This window comes from Diorhabda carinulata, chromosome 4 (assembly GCF_026250575.1).
Source record: "Diorhabda carinulata isolate Delta chromosome 4, icDioCari1.1, whole genome shotgun sequence".
Classification (NCBI taxonomy): Eukaryota; Metazoa; Arthropoda; class Insecta; order Coleoptera; family Chrysomelidae; genus Diorhabda; species Diorhabda carinulata.
In genome coordinates, this window is record NC_079463.1 from 33,184,640 (window position 1) to 33,201,365 (window position 16,726).

A 16,726-nucleotide genomic window follows, 5' to 3' on the forward strand; every position below is an offset into this window, starting at 1 on the left:
TGTAGAGGTAAATTAAGTTTAATTAGATTTGTTACAGCTATAAATCATACGAAATATTCAATTTAATAAAAGAAAAGGTAGTATTTCTTCTAGTTGTCTCTTGATTAATGAAAAATAAAATGAAATCCCATAACAGATTCGTGAAATTTACTATATTACTGAGGAATGAAATATCTAATATTCTGCAACCGATTTTTTACACTGTTTACACTCAATGACATTTCGAATTGAACTTGGTAACGTCAGTGTTGCCAGCTCTCGAACAAATTATCAGCAACCAAGGTAACAATCGAAATAAATACTGTATTGTTATAAATTCGTCCCACCAACACAGATAATTATTTTTTTATTAAAATAACTATTGAATATTTAATTTTCTCGAAACAAACCCATCAATCATGGTGACTAACAATGTTGGACATTGAATAACGTCTCACGGACGATTAGTCTATTGAGATCATCGCCGTTGATATTAGAACATCTGTTATTGAAACGTGGGAAATGGAAAATCCCACTTGACGTCTACTAAATACAGTATAGAATTCTTTCGGAATCGTCACTTTTTAAACGTGTAGATCTATGATTATTTTCTCGTGCACGAACTTTTACAATAAAATACACACTATAGTTCTATGATTTTGATTTTGTTTCCAAACGCCATCGAACTCCTCAGAACAAAATAAGTAGTGGGTGTACTCGAAAGTTCTCACTTGGTAATAACTTATCAATAATTATTTATGTCTCTGAAATGCAGTTAAACTTGGCAGCATAGCATTAGCTCCGTAAACTTTATTGTTTATGTCAGCAATTATAACCTAAATAGTATTATATAACTTTTTTTAGCGTCAAATAAACGTTTCTGAATGTATAATTTAATATTGAGTAGGATGGTAAGTCATTTAAAAAATACTCAGGCCTCTTGAATACAATTCAATCAATTTTTAAACGATTATTCTGAGTATTGACGCATATGTCGTGTTACAGAATAGTTAAAAATAATAATGACTTGAACCGCCATTAATTATTAGTTCAGTATATAGGGTGATTCGTTGCCACGTCCACAATATATTGAAAAATATTCATAAACAAAATTTTCGGCTATGAAACAGTAAATAAATCTAAGAATACCCTTTATACGGGGTGTATTTCATGATAAAAAAGTTACAATAACACAGGAACCTTGTATTTGATATTTAAAAGATTCGAAACTAACTTTCCTATTGTTTCGAAACCAACCCTGTTATAATCATAGAATGTCAGTGAAGGAATAAAAACAAATCAATTTATTTTTTAATATTTATTTGTATAATTTCAAAAATATCTTACAAAACTGTACAAACTTACTAACTACAGGTACATTATAAACATTATTTGAGCAATGCTTCATATAATAGAGAAAACTTAACATTAGAAAACATTTTTTTCAGTGTAAGTTATTGTCAGTAGAAGATAAAACTAGTATTGTGAAATTTTTTTGTAAAATACATTCCATAACCCTGTTTATTTTTCAACTATAATCAGTTTTTATATACTTATATATCATAAACAATAATATTAAAACTGTTTTTAAATTGAAGTTCATTTTCATTGTTAGATTAATTATTATCGCTATTATTGTTATTGATCTTATTGGATCAGATCGATCTGATGCTCAATGTCGTTCGAAACGTCAACGAAGTGATTAGGTGATAACTATAATCAGTAAAAGGCGTTTTTTTTTGTTTTTTTATTTTTAATTATTAAAGTTATTTATACCCCATATACGCCTATTCATGATTCATTATTATGAAAAAATCAATTGAAATATGAAAAATGACAAAAAATTACGAGTTATAAATTTAAAATTTAACTGGTGACGTTCGTTTTGGGTTAAGATCAGTAATCAGTTGATAGGTGATTTAATTGTTATATGATGACAGCTTCCGGAAAGTTCTGTATTTAACGTTAGTATAACATTAGATGCTTGGTAAGGTGGTATATAGTTAATATTTGTCAAAATGGTTGATTTGTGTTTATATTGAATATAATTTAGTATTATACGGTTCATTTATGATTTAATTATTAATATTTTATATGTTTTCGGTAAGTACTTTATAAGAAATTTGTTTAGATAGAGAAATTTATAGTGTTTGTTCAGTTTTATTATATGATTTGATCATGTCAAGTAATATACACGAAATAATGATATTAGAACAAATTTATGGGAGATTTTTTTATGAAATAAAGTAACAAGGTGCAGGAATGTTTGTACTAAAAACTTATTTCACGATTATTTGAGCCACTAGATAAAAAACGAAACAAAATTATTAAATTTATTGTTTTTAGAGTAATAATATCAATTTAACGTAAATTGTGAAGAAAAAACACAATTTAAACTATTGTTAATTAAAAAATATGTACATTTATTGAATAAATAACAATGAATTAACTGGAACTACAATAACAGTATACGAATATTTGTAATAAGTAAATGTTTTGGAATCACTAAAACAAATCTTCAGTTTCCAGTTAGGTATTTTAAACCTATGAAAACCTAGATTCTCTAACAAATCTAGTATTTGATTCTTTTAAAAACCTAGGATGGATAATATTATGATAAGAACTAGATCTGACTAGGTCATTATTTGGTCTAGGTTGATATCTTTCTTGGGGAGGTGAATATCTTCTATTCGGCTCATATCTGGTGTGTTTATCAACTAGGGTTCGATTAGTTGCTTCCGCAACTTTAGTTTTACGTCTAAACAATATATAAAATAGATAAAATCAATTTTATTTACGATGTTTTTATGCGTTTTTACCTGAAATATTCGGCTTCGGAATCTGTACCGAATATGTCCAATACTTGGGAATTTCTGAATCCCGAGATGGCTGCTTCTGAGTTCCTTCTCCAAGCGTCTCTGTAACGACGTTCCAAAGCTGCGTCGTCCGATTTTTTCTGCGAATGTATCGAAGATTCACTGGAATTTTCTTCGGAGGTGCCTAAACCGAGATCTTTATCCGTGTCCGGGTAGAGTTTTGAATTTTTGTTTGAGTATCTGGAAAAATGGATAGTTACGAATGTGATATATTCATGTAGATATGACTTACTTTTCCAAAATCGGCGTATTTCCTTTTAAAGCGCTTCCCAAATTGTTTCCGTTCAAGGTAAATTGCGGATGGGGAATGCAATACGGATGTGGCAGTGATTGTTCTATTTTGGACAATTTAATATCGTCTTCCGGTCTGTATTTTGTACAGGAACCTGAAAAAATAATACAATTTCAAACGCTATTATAATATATGCTGTTTCGGTTTGAAAACAAAGGTGGAATAACAATAATTGAAAAGGAAATGATAAGAAACGTGAAATATTGGAAAGTAATTAAAAGAATTCAGATTGGAAGAAGATAAAATGGGTTTAAAGGAAGAAAAATAGAAATTATTGAACCGAAATTGGATAAAATTGGCCCAAATGCACTTAAAATTGAATAAAATCGAATAATATTGTAATAAACTGTTTAAAATTTAACGAAATGGAGTAAAACTGGAATCAAACAAACAAACAAAGAATAAACTAATTGAAGTGTAGTAGAACTGCAGCAAACTGAAGAAAAATGGGTAAAATACAATAAAATGCAGTAAAACTAAAATAAAATGGAGCTGAATTGGATAAAATGGAGTCAAATTAGAATAAAATGGAGCTGAATGAAGTCAAACAAAGAATAAAGTGGAATAAAACTGAAAAGGGGGTAAAATGGGGCTAAATTCAATAAAATTTAGAAAAATTGGAGTAAAATGGAAATAAACTGGATGAAGTGAAGGAAAATTTCGGTAAAAATGAATAAAATGGGCGTGAAATTTCCATAAACTAATTAAATTCAGTTGAACGAAACCAATTAAATGAAATCAACGATTGAAATTGAATAACGTGAATTAAACCGGAATTCGATTGAATAAAATGGAGTGAAAAGGAACTTTATGGGTTGAAATTATACCAAATGGGTTGAAATGTACTTGAAAGAATCTAAATTGAACAAAAAAATGATATAAAATGGAATTAAATTGAAATAGTTAAAATAAGATTGAATATGGAATGTAGCGGAGTGGAAAAAAAATGAAAAATGGGATATTGGAAATGAACGATGTCCTCACCTGGTCCAAATAAGGACAACAAAACAGGTAGCAAAAATAAACCGTGCATGGCGCCGCAGAACACCACCAAAAACACCATTTTGAAAAAAACGGAAAAAATATAATTATTCGCCAATAACAGGGCAATCATCCCCAATATGGTACTTATGGAACCTTGGAATATGGGCAGACCCAACGCGTACAGAGAATCTTTAACTTTCTCTTCCGAAGTTCGACCTTTGGAAGACATGTAAGCGTAGCAGATGTGGGCGGTGAAGTCGACGCTGAAACCTAAAAAGGAAAAAAAAAATACAAAATACGTTAAATCGATCGAAATTACCTACTCACCAATACACATTATCAAATTAATCATCGATATGGAATCCAAATTGACGCCCCAAAGAGCCATATAACCCACGACCCCAGTTTCTATAGATATAATGGAAAAAGCCACCCAAAACGAGCACAGGACGTTCGGAATGAAAATAAAAGTCACCAACATCATTATTATAGCTCCCAGTATCATATTTTGGATCGATAGAGGTCGCACCAACTCGAACTGGAACATAGACAAAAAAAATAATTTCACGTCCGTCTATACCACTCGACGGGTATTGTATTAGTACCTGATCGAAATAGACGAAATAAGGATTGAAAACTGTTGCGTTCAAAGGACTCTCGTCGCATATTTTTCGTAACGCTCTGACCATTTCTTTTTCGTGTTCGGTACCGGATATATTGACGGCTTGTATTAGAAATCTCATCGCTATTATATTGTCGCCGCTTTCGTCGAATTTGACGTCTAGAGAGAAAGAACTACTGGGAGCTAACCACAACTAAAAAGAAAAAATTAAATTTTAACCCCTAAGCCGGTCCTGTTATAATCTATACTGAAGTTTCATTTGTTTACGGCGAATATGGAGATTTCCGAGAAATCGAATATTCTAGAAATTGTATAAAACGTCGATTTGATCGAAATATGGACGAAAATACTTTTTTTTTTAAACTTAAAAGTGTTTACATCTCAAAAAAATGTTGTAGTAGTTGATTCTAATCTATTTCTGTTATAAAATACAGGGCGTTCCGTTCGAAATGAGAAACAAAATGAAATTTTATAGTTTTGGTCCACCCTGAGTTAATTCAATTTTTTTTAAAGAAACGAGTTCGTACTTTCTAAAACGCTCTGTATAACGTAAAAAAACATATTTGATTTCATATAATTGAAAAAATCACGATTATTCTTCATATTTCTAAAAATAACGTATTTACTGAATTTTATCATAAATTTAATACACCCTGTATATATATTTATATTTTTTTTTCGCCTCGTAGTAGATTTTAAATAAATTTATAAAATATTATCCGCGATTCCGGATCTTCCGGTACAAGGTTCTAAAATTAATGAAAATATGGAATAACCCTGTATAATATTATTTTAAATCTTTAAACTTTACGAAAAAATACGAAATTTCAATTTAATTCCCTTTTTTTTGTATTATTGTTCGAAAAATTATTAAACCATGTCATTACTTTACAAACACACCTCGTATATTAAATTTTTTTTTCAGTTATAATAAAAATTAGAAAAAATCAATGTTGAATATTTTTTTTAAAAAATAACACGACAATAATATACAAAATTAAATTTAAATAATAACTCACTTCTTTCAAAGCATCTGTAAACGCTTTTTTCGTATTAATCGTTAAATTAAGATAATCCTGATTTCGTTCGATGTATTGAAGAAAACTGCGCAACCACGATTCCGTATATAAAGTATTTGACACATAAGAAGTATTTTCGAATGTTTGCGTCAACTCTTCGACTTGCCCTTGTATTTTAGGATCAGAATAATCGTACTGACCGGAAATCACAACTTGTACCCTAAAAAATTAAACATTCCTTACATTCGACTGAATCGATTTAATCGATTAATTCTATATTGATATGTTAAACAGAGAGCGTAGCTCAGATTGTAGAGCGCTTGCTTAGCATGCGAGAGGTACCGGGATCGATACCCGGCGCCTCCACTACTATTTTTTTTATTTTTTTTTTTTATTAATCACCTGTAAGGAAACTCCCTGTAGTAATCATCTTCTCTATCGAAAAATTCAATAGCGTACGAATCGTTTTTAGCCACTTTTCTTCTTTCGAGACCTTCTTGAATTTTAGTTATACCGTAACACGCTCCTAGTAAGTACACTGCGAAAACAACGATTATTAAAAATTTTACGCATCCGTTGTTCAACATTGCTCCGAAATAATCTCTGAAGAATACCATGAAGCCGTGTTCTTTATTATCTTCCGGGTTGTCGATGTCGTCCGGATCGACTCCTCCGCTACAGAACCAACGATACAGGAAATTCTTTTTGTCTGTACGAGAACAAAAAAAAACTATTAGTCATATTTTTATTTTTAATTCTAATAGGACGCACTGTATAAACAAAGATCTTATTTTCCAAACATGCGCTTTTTCTATCTTTGTCTGATATACGTCATCATAACTATCTACTTTATTGCGTTGTTGCCAACTATTAGAAATATTCCGTAAATATTTTAAATTGATATTCTGATTTTTTTTAATTGGTTAAATATATTTATTTTATTATTTTTTTTAATTAGTAATGGGGACTAGGACAATATTAATTAATTTATCGTGAATAATATTACTTAATAGAATAATAAATATATGTTGGGAATGTTAATTTTAACCTGATGGTTCACTTTCTATTCTTAACGGACGTGGCATCGGTTTCAAAATTCCTACATAAATTATAAACATATGTTATTTTTATCAAAATTATTTAAAATCCTTCCGATTTTAACTTTTTTTTTTTGTTTTCAAGTTACTAATAACTGTATATACTGAAAAAAAAATCATATTCTGTGCATTATGAAATATGTTATCAACTTAAGTACTATCCTGTTTCTTCAACATACATTTCTACTGGTTATTTTTAGGTTAATGTATTCGTTACTATTACAAACTTTCAGTGCATTTTTTTATGTATAGGAAATTATATAAACGTATTTTACTAACGATGAATTAAAAGTAGAACGTCGCCAATTTATCTAAGAGGAATTGCATAACTATAAACGTGATACCATTCGAATTATCAAGTTTGGCAACGTGTAAACTCCGACGGCGCAGTTAAAACCTAAATTCGTGAATTCATCAATTACAGGGTTGCCAAGCCAATAAAATATAATAAATTTTGAAATATACAGTTTAGTTCCATGATATAGAAATAGAACATCGGGAATTTATCTGTCAGGAATAGAATGGCATAAAAAGTAGTAGAATATTTGAAAAAAAAAAATATATAATTAAAATAATATTGCAGTTTGATGAATTCGAATTATTAGAAATAAATTTGGCAACATTTAATATCCGACGGCGCAGTTACAACATAAAGTGGTTACAGCGTTGCCAAGCCAATAAAATATATTGAAGTTTGAAATATACAGTATAGTTCGATTATATAGAAATAGAGCATCGGGAATTTATCTATCAGGAATAGATAAATTCCCGATACATAAAAAGTAGTAGAATATTTGAGAAAAAAATATATAATTAAAATAATATTGCAGTTTGATGAATTCCAATTATTAGAAATAAATTTGGCAACATTTAATATCCGACAGCGCAGTTACAACATAAAGTGGTTACAGCGTTGCCAAGCAATAAAATTTATTGAAGTTTGAAATATACAGTTTAGTTCGATGATATAAAAATAGAACATCGAAAATTTATGTGTCAGGAATAGAACGACATAAAAAGTAGTAGAATATTTGAAAAAAAAAATATATTATTAAAATAATATTGCAGTTTGATGAATTCGAATTATTATAAATAAATTTGGCAACATTTAATATACGGCAGCTTGGTTACAATATAAAGTGACGTGTTTATAATAGACAGAAACATTTACAGCGTTGCCAAGCTAAAAAAATTATCGAATTTTCAAATGTTCGATGATATAAAAATAGAAAATTTTTCAAATAGGAGTGGAATGACATTAATAAATAGTAAAATAAATGACGTAATAAAATTATAACAGCAATATGATCAAATTTAATTATTCTTCGAATTTGGCAACATGTAAACTAAATGGCGCCGTTAAAACATGAACTGTTGTAGTTATAACAAATTGCAGTGTTGTCAAGTTTTTTTTATATACAAAAAAATGGGTATATTTAAAAATATGCAATTTTACTTACGAGATTTTGATTTCGGTAACACTCGAAAACAAAATATGGAATGCAAATTTTTCTGCTCGCAGTATCCGGAAATGGCGACGCACGCCGCGAAAAACGTCAAGTGCCAAATAAAAAGAAGCACGGTAGCGGCGCCTGGAAATAAGAATATTTTAATTTCAATAAAAAAAAATATTATTCAGTTTTGTTTACCTGAATAAATACAAAAAATTGTAACCGAAGGGAAAGGACTGAATATACCGATCCAAAAACTGAAGAAATCTGTAACTGATGTGATCGTGATGGATACGGCTGCTTCACTCAACATTTCCGCCATTCGTACCGGTACAGGTGATTTGATAGAAGTACGCCTCCACGCCGCCAACATCACGAACGTATCATCTATACCAATTCCTAAAGAAATTCGGTAAATTTTATATTCTTGGCAACACCGCTTCTCTTCACACGATAATTCCTCTAATCGAGCTACTTACCAATCATTAAAAAAGGCGCCGCTAAATTCAGCCCTATAAAATCGACTCCGGCGTACATACATACTCCAAATGCGCACAGTGTTGCCATAGCGGCACTCAAGTTCCCTAAAAGTCCTAAATAAGGTTTAGATCTCACCCAATCACACATCATACACGTCACTGTAACAGAAATAATTTCAATTTTAATAAATATAGTTAGACAACGTTGCCAAACTTTGATAATAGTATGGAAATACGGGAAATTTAGAAAATTTGAATAATTTCACTCACCGACTGAAAATATGGCCATAATAGCAAACGTTGAAGTGAAATAAGGCATCACAGATTTAGCATTTTTTTCGAGTTCGTGATCCAAAGTTCTCGAAGCGAATCTGGCTATCCTGATATGTTTAAATACATTCTCTTTATCTTGGATTTTTTCAATCAAATTTAGAAATTCATCTTCCCATACTGCACCACTAACAAAACCATAAAAATAAAAAAAAATTCTCAAACAACATTTTACATACTTACATTTTATCTAATTTTTTTGTGTCTGCGTTTCCGAAATAAACGAGTTGTACAGAAGGTACACTTATTATTAGTCCGTCTTCGCTAACTTCCGTACCGCCGAAAAAAACCGGAAACGCATGGGCGTCCCAAGTAACAGGATTAAACATTAGCGGAAAAGTCAAATTAATAGCTTTTTTTTCAACCTGTAACATATTCAAATTCAATATATACCACAACTATTTAATTAACTACTCTCCCCCATCTAAACATACTCATCCTCATTTGATTTATTATGTAAATTTTTTATATACTTTTAAAACGCCCCTTGTATACATTGAATATACGCCATGATTCACAAAAACAAAAAAAAGAAGAAGAGTATCATGAATTATTAACGTGAAACGTGAGAATCAAAATATATAAATAAAAGAAGATCTCGTTCAACATGTGATTAAGGCAAACTTCACGTTAAATAGTAGAAAGGAAAAATATGTAATAAGCGTTGTCTTTAAAAACAAAGCTTACACTTTCTTCCATTCATAAACAATATCATTGTCATTAACACGACGCTTTCTCACGATTATTTATTATTCTCACACATCTTCTAATTTGAAATTTTAAGAGAAAATAACATACTTTGAGGTTCAAGGTTCATATCGTGAATGAATATATTACGAAAGGTCAAACATTGACTAGAATATGGGAATTTCCTAAATATGTTTATATAAAATAGCCTGATTACTAGGCAACCAACATCTCTGTTACATTTAAACTTATGTCAATTCAATGCGTGAAATATCATTTGTGCAGTGTTGCCAAACCTATTTGAAATAATCATATTTCTATTAAATTCATGAAAATTTAGAAAGGATTTCATTCAACTTTGTTGAAATAAAAGAAACGCTACCGATTTATTATGAATCGTATTGTTTAATAGTAATTCAGTAAAGAAGGTCAACTATAGAAATGTTTATTAATTCCGTACTCTATCCGTTTTATTACAATAACTTTCTCACTTTTACAGAAAAGAAAATAGTAAATGACATATTTGTCATTAAAAAAATTAGTTAACAAGAGAAATCGTTTTGATTGAAATGTTTTTACACCCTGTGTAATTCAAGTAATTTAACGCTTTTATTATTTTTTTGTACTAGAACTTGAATCGATTTATAATCACAAATGAAACTAATATAATACATTATTTGGAACATCTTCGTATTGTGAAATATCGTTAACAAAATTCTGATGTCAATCAGAATTTTAAATTGTTGTTCGACACAATTAGTCAACGTCGCAATTCAAACACGCGGGAAATATGCGAACACACCCCAGAATTAACTTTAATCAACGAGTCCAGCATAATAATTTAAATGGGAATAAGATATTAATATATTTTATGTTTTTCAAGTTCAATTTGTGATTATTTTAATTGTGATATAATGTGATGTATATATTTTAATTCAGAAGAATCTTAGCAGAGTAGATTGCAAAAATAGTTGAGGTTATGTGGTTCGAAATGTGTAATAAGTGTTTTAATACTGAAAAGATAGATTTCAAAGTGTCCCAAAGACAAAATTAGTTGAAATTTAAACTGAATTTTATTTATTTTGCCTTCAAGTGGTAATTATTATAACTGAATAATAGGTATTTGTACAAGTAAGTAAAATCTTTGATTTAGAAACAATTTTGATAATGACCTAAATTGATTTTCATAATAAGTTGATAATTAATTAAATAAACTTAATAATTCTAACACAATTTTTTGATAGATTGATAGCAATATCTAAAAATTTAAATACTTTTTGAAGGTTAGAATCTAATATTAAATTAATTGCGTAAATAAACACGTTTTTCACTACATAACCTAATTCCAAGTTGAAAACAAAATTATTTATATCGTGGTATTGAGAAAAATGTACTTACATCCTCCATTATATAATCTAGATTGAGAATATCATTATTGAAACAATCTGTTAACCATTTAGCGCATATATCTTGATATGTAAAGTATTCGTCTTCGTATGAAATTGTCATATTTTGTATATAACCATCTAATAATCTCAATTCCCTCCAAACGTCTACTCGTAGCATATTTTTTTCGCCATCTTTTGAGGTTAGAATCACTCTTCCAAAACGACCTAAAAACGAAATGAAAAAATTCACATTTTAATTGTTATCCTGCAAGTTTTTTTATAAATGTTATTTTTAAATTGGTTATTTCTAAATAAAAATTACAAATAAAGTATATTAGTCGACATAATTTAGTTCAAAATGTTAGATTTTACAAAAAGAAAAATTCTATAGGAACGTCTACCAGATGCTGTACTACTTTTATACAATTAGTTCAATAATAATGTGTAATTACTTTATAAAAATTAATAATTGTTTAATTATACTAGATACAGTTAATATACGAGGGTGATTTGAAAATATAAACTTTAAAATCGTATTAAATTTAATAAGTTGCAGTGTAATTACTTTATGAAAATTAATAAGTGTTTAATTTTACTAGATACAGTTAATATACGAGGGTGATTTGAAAATATAAACTTTAAAATCGTATTAAATTTAATAAGTTGCAGTGTAATTACTTTATGAAAATTAATAAGTGTTTAATTTTACTAGATACAGTTAATATACGAGGGTGGTTCGAAAATTTAAACTTTAAAATCGTATTAAATTTAATAAGTTACCTGCTCTAGTTATTCTCGACACGCTGAATCGACTACTATAGTTTACTTTAAAAAAACTTTCGACAACAGCTCGTTCGTATTTTCCTGGTCCGTTTAATGGACTGAAAAGGTATTCAGGATCGATATTATTGTGTAATCTTTGGTATCCAGTCATACCGAGTAGAGTTAGAAGAATTGGAATGATGAGAAAATAACCAGGATGTTTTCCAACTAAATATCCCAATTTATAGAAAGCTCTATTTAAATTTTTGTCCACTACACGTATTCCGACCATCTAAAAAAAAAATTCGATAGAATTTGACAGGTCTATTGTCCGATTAAATTTTAACTTGAATCGAACTGGCAACGTTGTACGAATGTGTTAAACTTTTTATGCAGTTTTAATTTAGTTTGTTGTCTAAATAAAACATACAGGGTGATCCTTAAAAGAGTAGTAAACGTGATTATAGATTTTTATAAATTAATTATTTCATTAATTAAATAAAGTTTGACGGAATCCACGTTAAGTGTAACTGCAATTATATCACTGAGTTGATGGTTGCCACTAACCTAGTTATAAGACCTACTAATATCTAGGAAGTGAATATAGTAAGACATATTTATGTAAAATAAAAGTAAAAGCAAGAAAATTTATCCGTAATACCAGCGTGAACCGTATTGCTAAGTTTATTATACAGGTAGAGAAATAAATTTAGGTTAGGTAACCTGTACTCGAACTACCTTTTCATTTACTCGACTAGAGTTGGTGCGTCCTTATATCGTTGTAACGTATCCATCTCTATTTTTTTTTATCGTCATTATCTTATTATTCCAAACGAATACATCGATTATTTCAATATTAGTAATTGAAAATTATTAATCAAAACACGTTTTTAAACGATTTGGTAACCATAAAGTAATAAAATAAATATAAGTGTCATTGTTTTCCTGCTTGGGCGATTTCTATTGAAATTATACCCATTTCAACCAACCAGTGTCGTGTGTGACACTGGTTAAAGGGAGTTTTTAAACTTCCCCTTATATTTAGATGTTTCAACCCTTAGTTTTTTGTTTTTATCCATGTTAAAACTAAAATCATCACAAAAAGAATCTAAACTACAATCATGAACACAGTTACAGAATATAATCGGTTAGGCGTGTATACAGAGGCCAAAAAAGAAACGTCATACGGAAACATTTATATTTGAATCAAATACGTATTTAGTTTAACCTCAAATTTAGGAAATCTACAATTAAAAACTAGTTATTGGGTAAATTACCTTGGATTTATGAAAAAATATTATTTTTTTTGTAACATTCTCATCTGTATACACGTACCTAATTAATTCGTATCACAAATATCCTTCGGGTAAAACGTATTTGAATGCTGATAGTTACTTTCATTGAAATCTAGGACGCGAAGGTTCTCATTATCATAGTTTTGTTTATACGACATTTTTGTCTACATTTCAGTTAATTTTTTTCTATAATTATCATGTCGAGACCGTTCCAAGAATGAATCCAATCAAATATGTCCGACCATAATGATAAGAGACATTCTGTATAATATAAATGTGATAGTTACGAAAAAATGATTTGGAAGTATTTTTATAACAATATAAAAGCACATTTATTTCTTTTTTTTTAATATAAAATAATATCTAATTATATAGTTCACGATAAAACTAATTTAAAATTACCTTGAAAGCACATTTCAACCAACAACTTTCCTCGTAGTCTAGGACTGTATAATAAACAAACTTTACTGTAATAAATATCTCAATTTGTATAAGTTATTTCAATAAATCTATTATAATGATAACTGCCTGCTATAAATTAACGATTTACGTGCATATAGTAAATCGTTTCACCCTATAACTGCGTCAGCCATTTTGAGTTGGCAATATGTGGGCGTGTACAAACTGACAGCTAATATAAAAAAAATCTATACAACATGGCCGCGATTATGAAAATATATTAAATTAGTAATATATTTCTACTTTTACAAAAATCGTAATAAAACTCGATAAATAACAAAAATCACACATTCTATTTTCGTAATAAAATTTCACCTAATCTATATTTCCATAAATAACCTTAAAACCGTTACACCCCTTAATTATTTCGAAGTCTTTACAAGCATGACATGTTGGTTGCCTAATTAAATTTTTTTCGCAACAATCAATTGCTGTAAATACTTAACGTACAGTTATTATCGTTTTATATATAATAATAAGAAAAGTATGACATTTTGAAGTTAACAGGAAGCGTATGATCTTAAATTATATCACGCAGATTCAAATAATAAATTGGGCAACGCTGACCGGTAGACAAAACATCGTCTGCAGTGTTGCTAGGGTCTAAATAATAAAAATATAATAACTAGAGATGGGAACGTTAGTTTGGTAATAACAGTATATTATTTTCTTCGAATACGAATAATACAGGGAGGATTTAGAAAGTATTTTATCACTTTTTATGACACTACGACAATAATAGGCCATATAATTTAAGTAATCGAGTGAAAATAATAAACTCGTCGACAGAACGCGACACGGTTTAATTCACTTTCGTTTTATTGGTTATGTTTTACGAAATCCTTTCCTAAAACTTGTGAAGTTTGACGAACTGAATCAATAATTGTTAACCAAGGTTATTATAGATAGCACATATCAAGCATATTAATATTATTGCCCACAAAATGGGGATTTTATTTAATATAACAAATTAATAATTGATATGATTTAATTAGTAATATTATAGTTAATTTGAGACTGAAAATTTGGTACGTATGCTAATTTCGACATACTTTTCGAGCGCGTTTTTTCTTAAAAAGAATGTGGATAATCGTGAATCATAATTTTTGAATTTTGTTGTACAAATTACAGAGAAAGTTCAAAATTTCTTCGAAACCGAATCTACACAAGAAAAAATGAGATTTAAGGAACGAATATTTTTAATCTCGAAAGAGAATGTTTACGATCTATCGTTAAAATCGATTTCGGAATAACTACATTCACTAATTATCTCGGAGAAAATAATATTTGCTCGGTGTTGCAATTTGTTTTTTTTTTTCAAAACGGTATATGTGATTAAAACAATAATTAGATTAGAAACAAAAAAACAACGAAATCGTTATTTAATGTGGTCAGATACAGTCTAGATCTACTGCTCCGATGTATATACAGTATGTCCCCAATAATCGTTAAATAACCCCAATAAAAAATCCGATTAAAATGATAATAAAATAATTTAAGAAAAACGTGTTTCGAACCAAATCAATTATTTCACCCTGTAACTACGTAATATACTAAAAATAATACACGAGAAGGGTTCATAATTGAGTTGAATAAACTTGATGGTCTAGCAGGAAATTCATCCAACTAAATGGTCATTATTCACTAGTGAAACGTTTATTACATAAACACGATACATTATTCAATTAATCACACTGTCAAAATTCGTTTTAATGATATAAATTCAACTTTTTACACCTATTCAGGTTCATACGTCACGTGGAAGTCAGGTACCAGGTATTTATTTAAGGAAATTAGAAAATTTTAAGGTTAGGTTAAGTAACCTCGATTTAAATTGGTCGTGGATAACTAGATAACCACTGTATTATCTTTCTATATCTTCGATGCAATCTAGTGTGTCGTCCCCCAACATTCGGCACCCGCAGGACATATTTTCGAGCGTCTCTTCTTCTTTTTTACACTATTCGTAGTATTTGTACAGTACAATATCCAGTCACCATCTTATTGCCTTCATTAATTCTTGGCCAACTCGCTTAGGGCTTAAATTACGTTTAGAATTTTTCGTAATATAATTTTTTTCGCACTGTATGACGTATGTATAACTTTCACTAGATTAAAATTGCATAATATATAAATATTCTAACGCTGATCATTCGAGGGATGTTTAATACAATAAGAAACAGTTTTTAATTAGAAAAATGGGGTTAATTTGGTTTCAAATCCGATCCAAATTGTCCAGATCTGGTCCTCAGTGATTAATGATTGTTTTTAGGTACAAAAACCGCCAAAAAGCTACAATTTTCACTTAAATTTTGAGTTATATTTAATAAATTGTTATAAACTAAGAAATATTTTGAAAAATCTCTTTTTTAATAAACGATTTTCAAAATTATAATCAAGTTAATTACAAATAAAATTTATTTATAAATAAAATCGTATTTTTTTTAATACCCTTTCATTATTTTATCCTTATTTCTCCCGTGCCCTAATTCAATTAAATTAATTAAAAATTACATACCTTTAAAAAAAAATATTAATCCTAAGTAAGTATCGAAACCCACGGTATACAAAACGCACTTATTTGACTCGATAAACGAAAAAAAAAAACCGAAAAAATCACCCACGTTTCACCTGTTATATATGCCGTATATTTCGCTCGCCCGGTAGATCGTGCTCGTACTACTAACCAACAGCAACTTCTTCATACTAGATACTACTCAGAGTCCCACTTGTTTGGAGTCTCACTTATCCCCAGTGTTGCCACAATTTAAAAGCTGAATGTAAAAATTGAATGTACTAGATTGTACCAACTTCAAACAAATTTAATAAAATTATAGAAAGATGTATAAACATAAGTTTAAATTAAATTTTTTTTTTCCAAAAATGTTATAGACTGTGTCAATTATTATTTTAAGGATGGAAAATTTATATAAAGTTTACCGATAAAATTAGCAATGCAGTACAAAAATCTCACGATCTAAATATAAATTATTGTTACAATCTAGT

General features: G+C 29.1%; 1 protein-coding gene across 1 annotated transcript; it reads right to left on the minus strand.

Moving 5' to 3' along the window:
* Positions 1-1,282: 1,282 nt before the first annotated feature.
* Positions 1,283-16,445, minus strand: LOC130893129 (patched domain-containing protein 3). Its single transcript, XM_057798943.1, has 16 exons — positions 16,239-16,445; positions 11,985-12,258; positions 11,215-11,429; positions 9,313-9,494; positions 9,070-9,257; positions 8,800-8,958; positions 8,519-8,719; positions 8,330-8,461; positions 6,175-6,481; positions 5,773-5,992; positions 4,737-4,946; positions 4,459-4,669; positions 4,132-4,401; positions 3,088-3,241; positions 2,799-3,035; positions 1,283-2,737 (listed from the first exon to the last, which is right to left on the minus strand). Exons 2-16 carry the CDS (start codon positions 12,256-12,258, stop codon positions 2,524-2,526), a joined length of 3,174 nt encoding a protein of 1,057 aa, XP_057654926.1. The 5' UTR covers positions 16,239-16,445; the 3' UTR covers positions 1,283-2,523.
* Between the last annotated feature and the right edge of the window lie 281 nt (positions 16,446-16,726).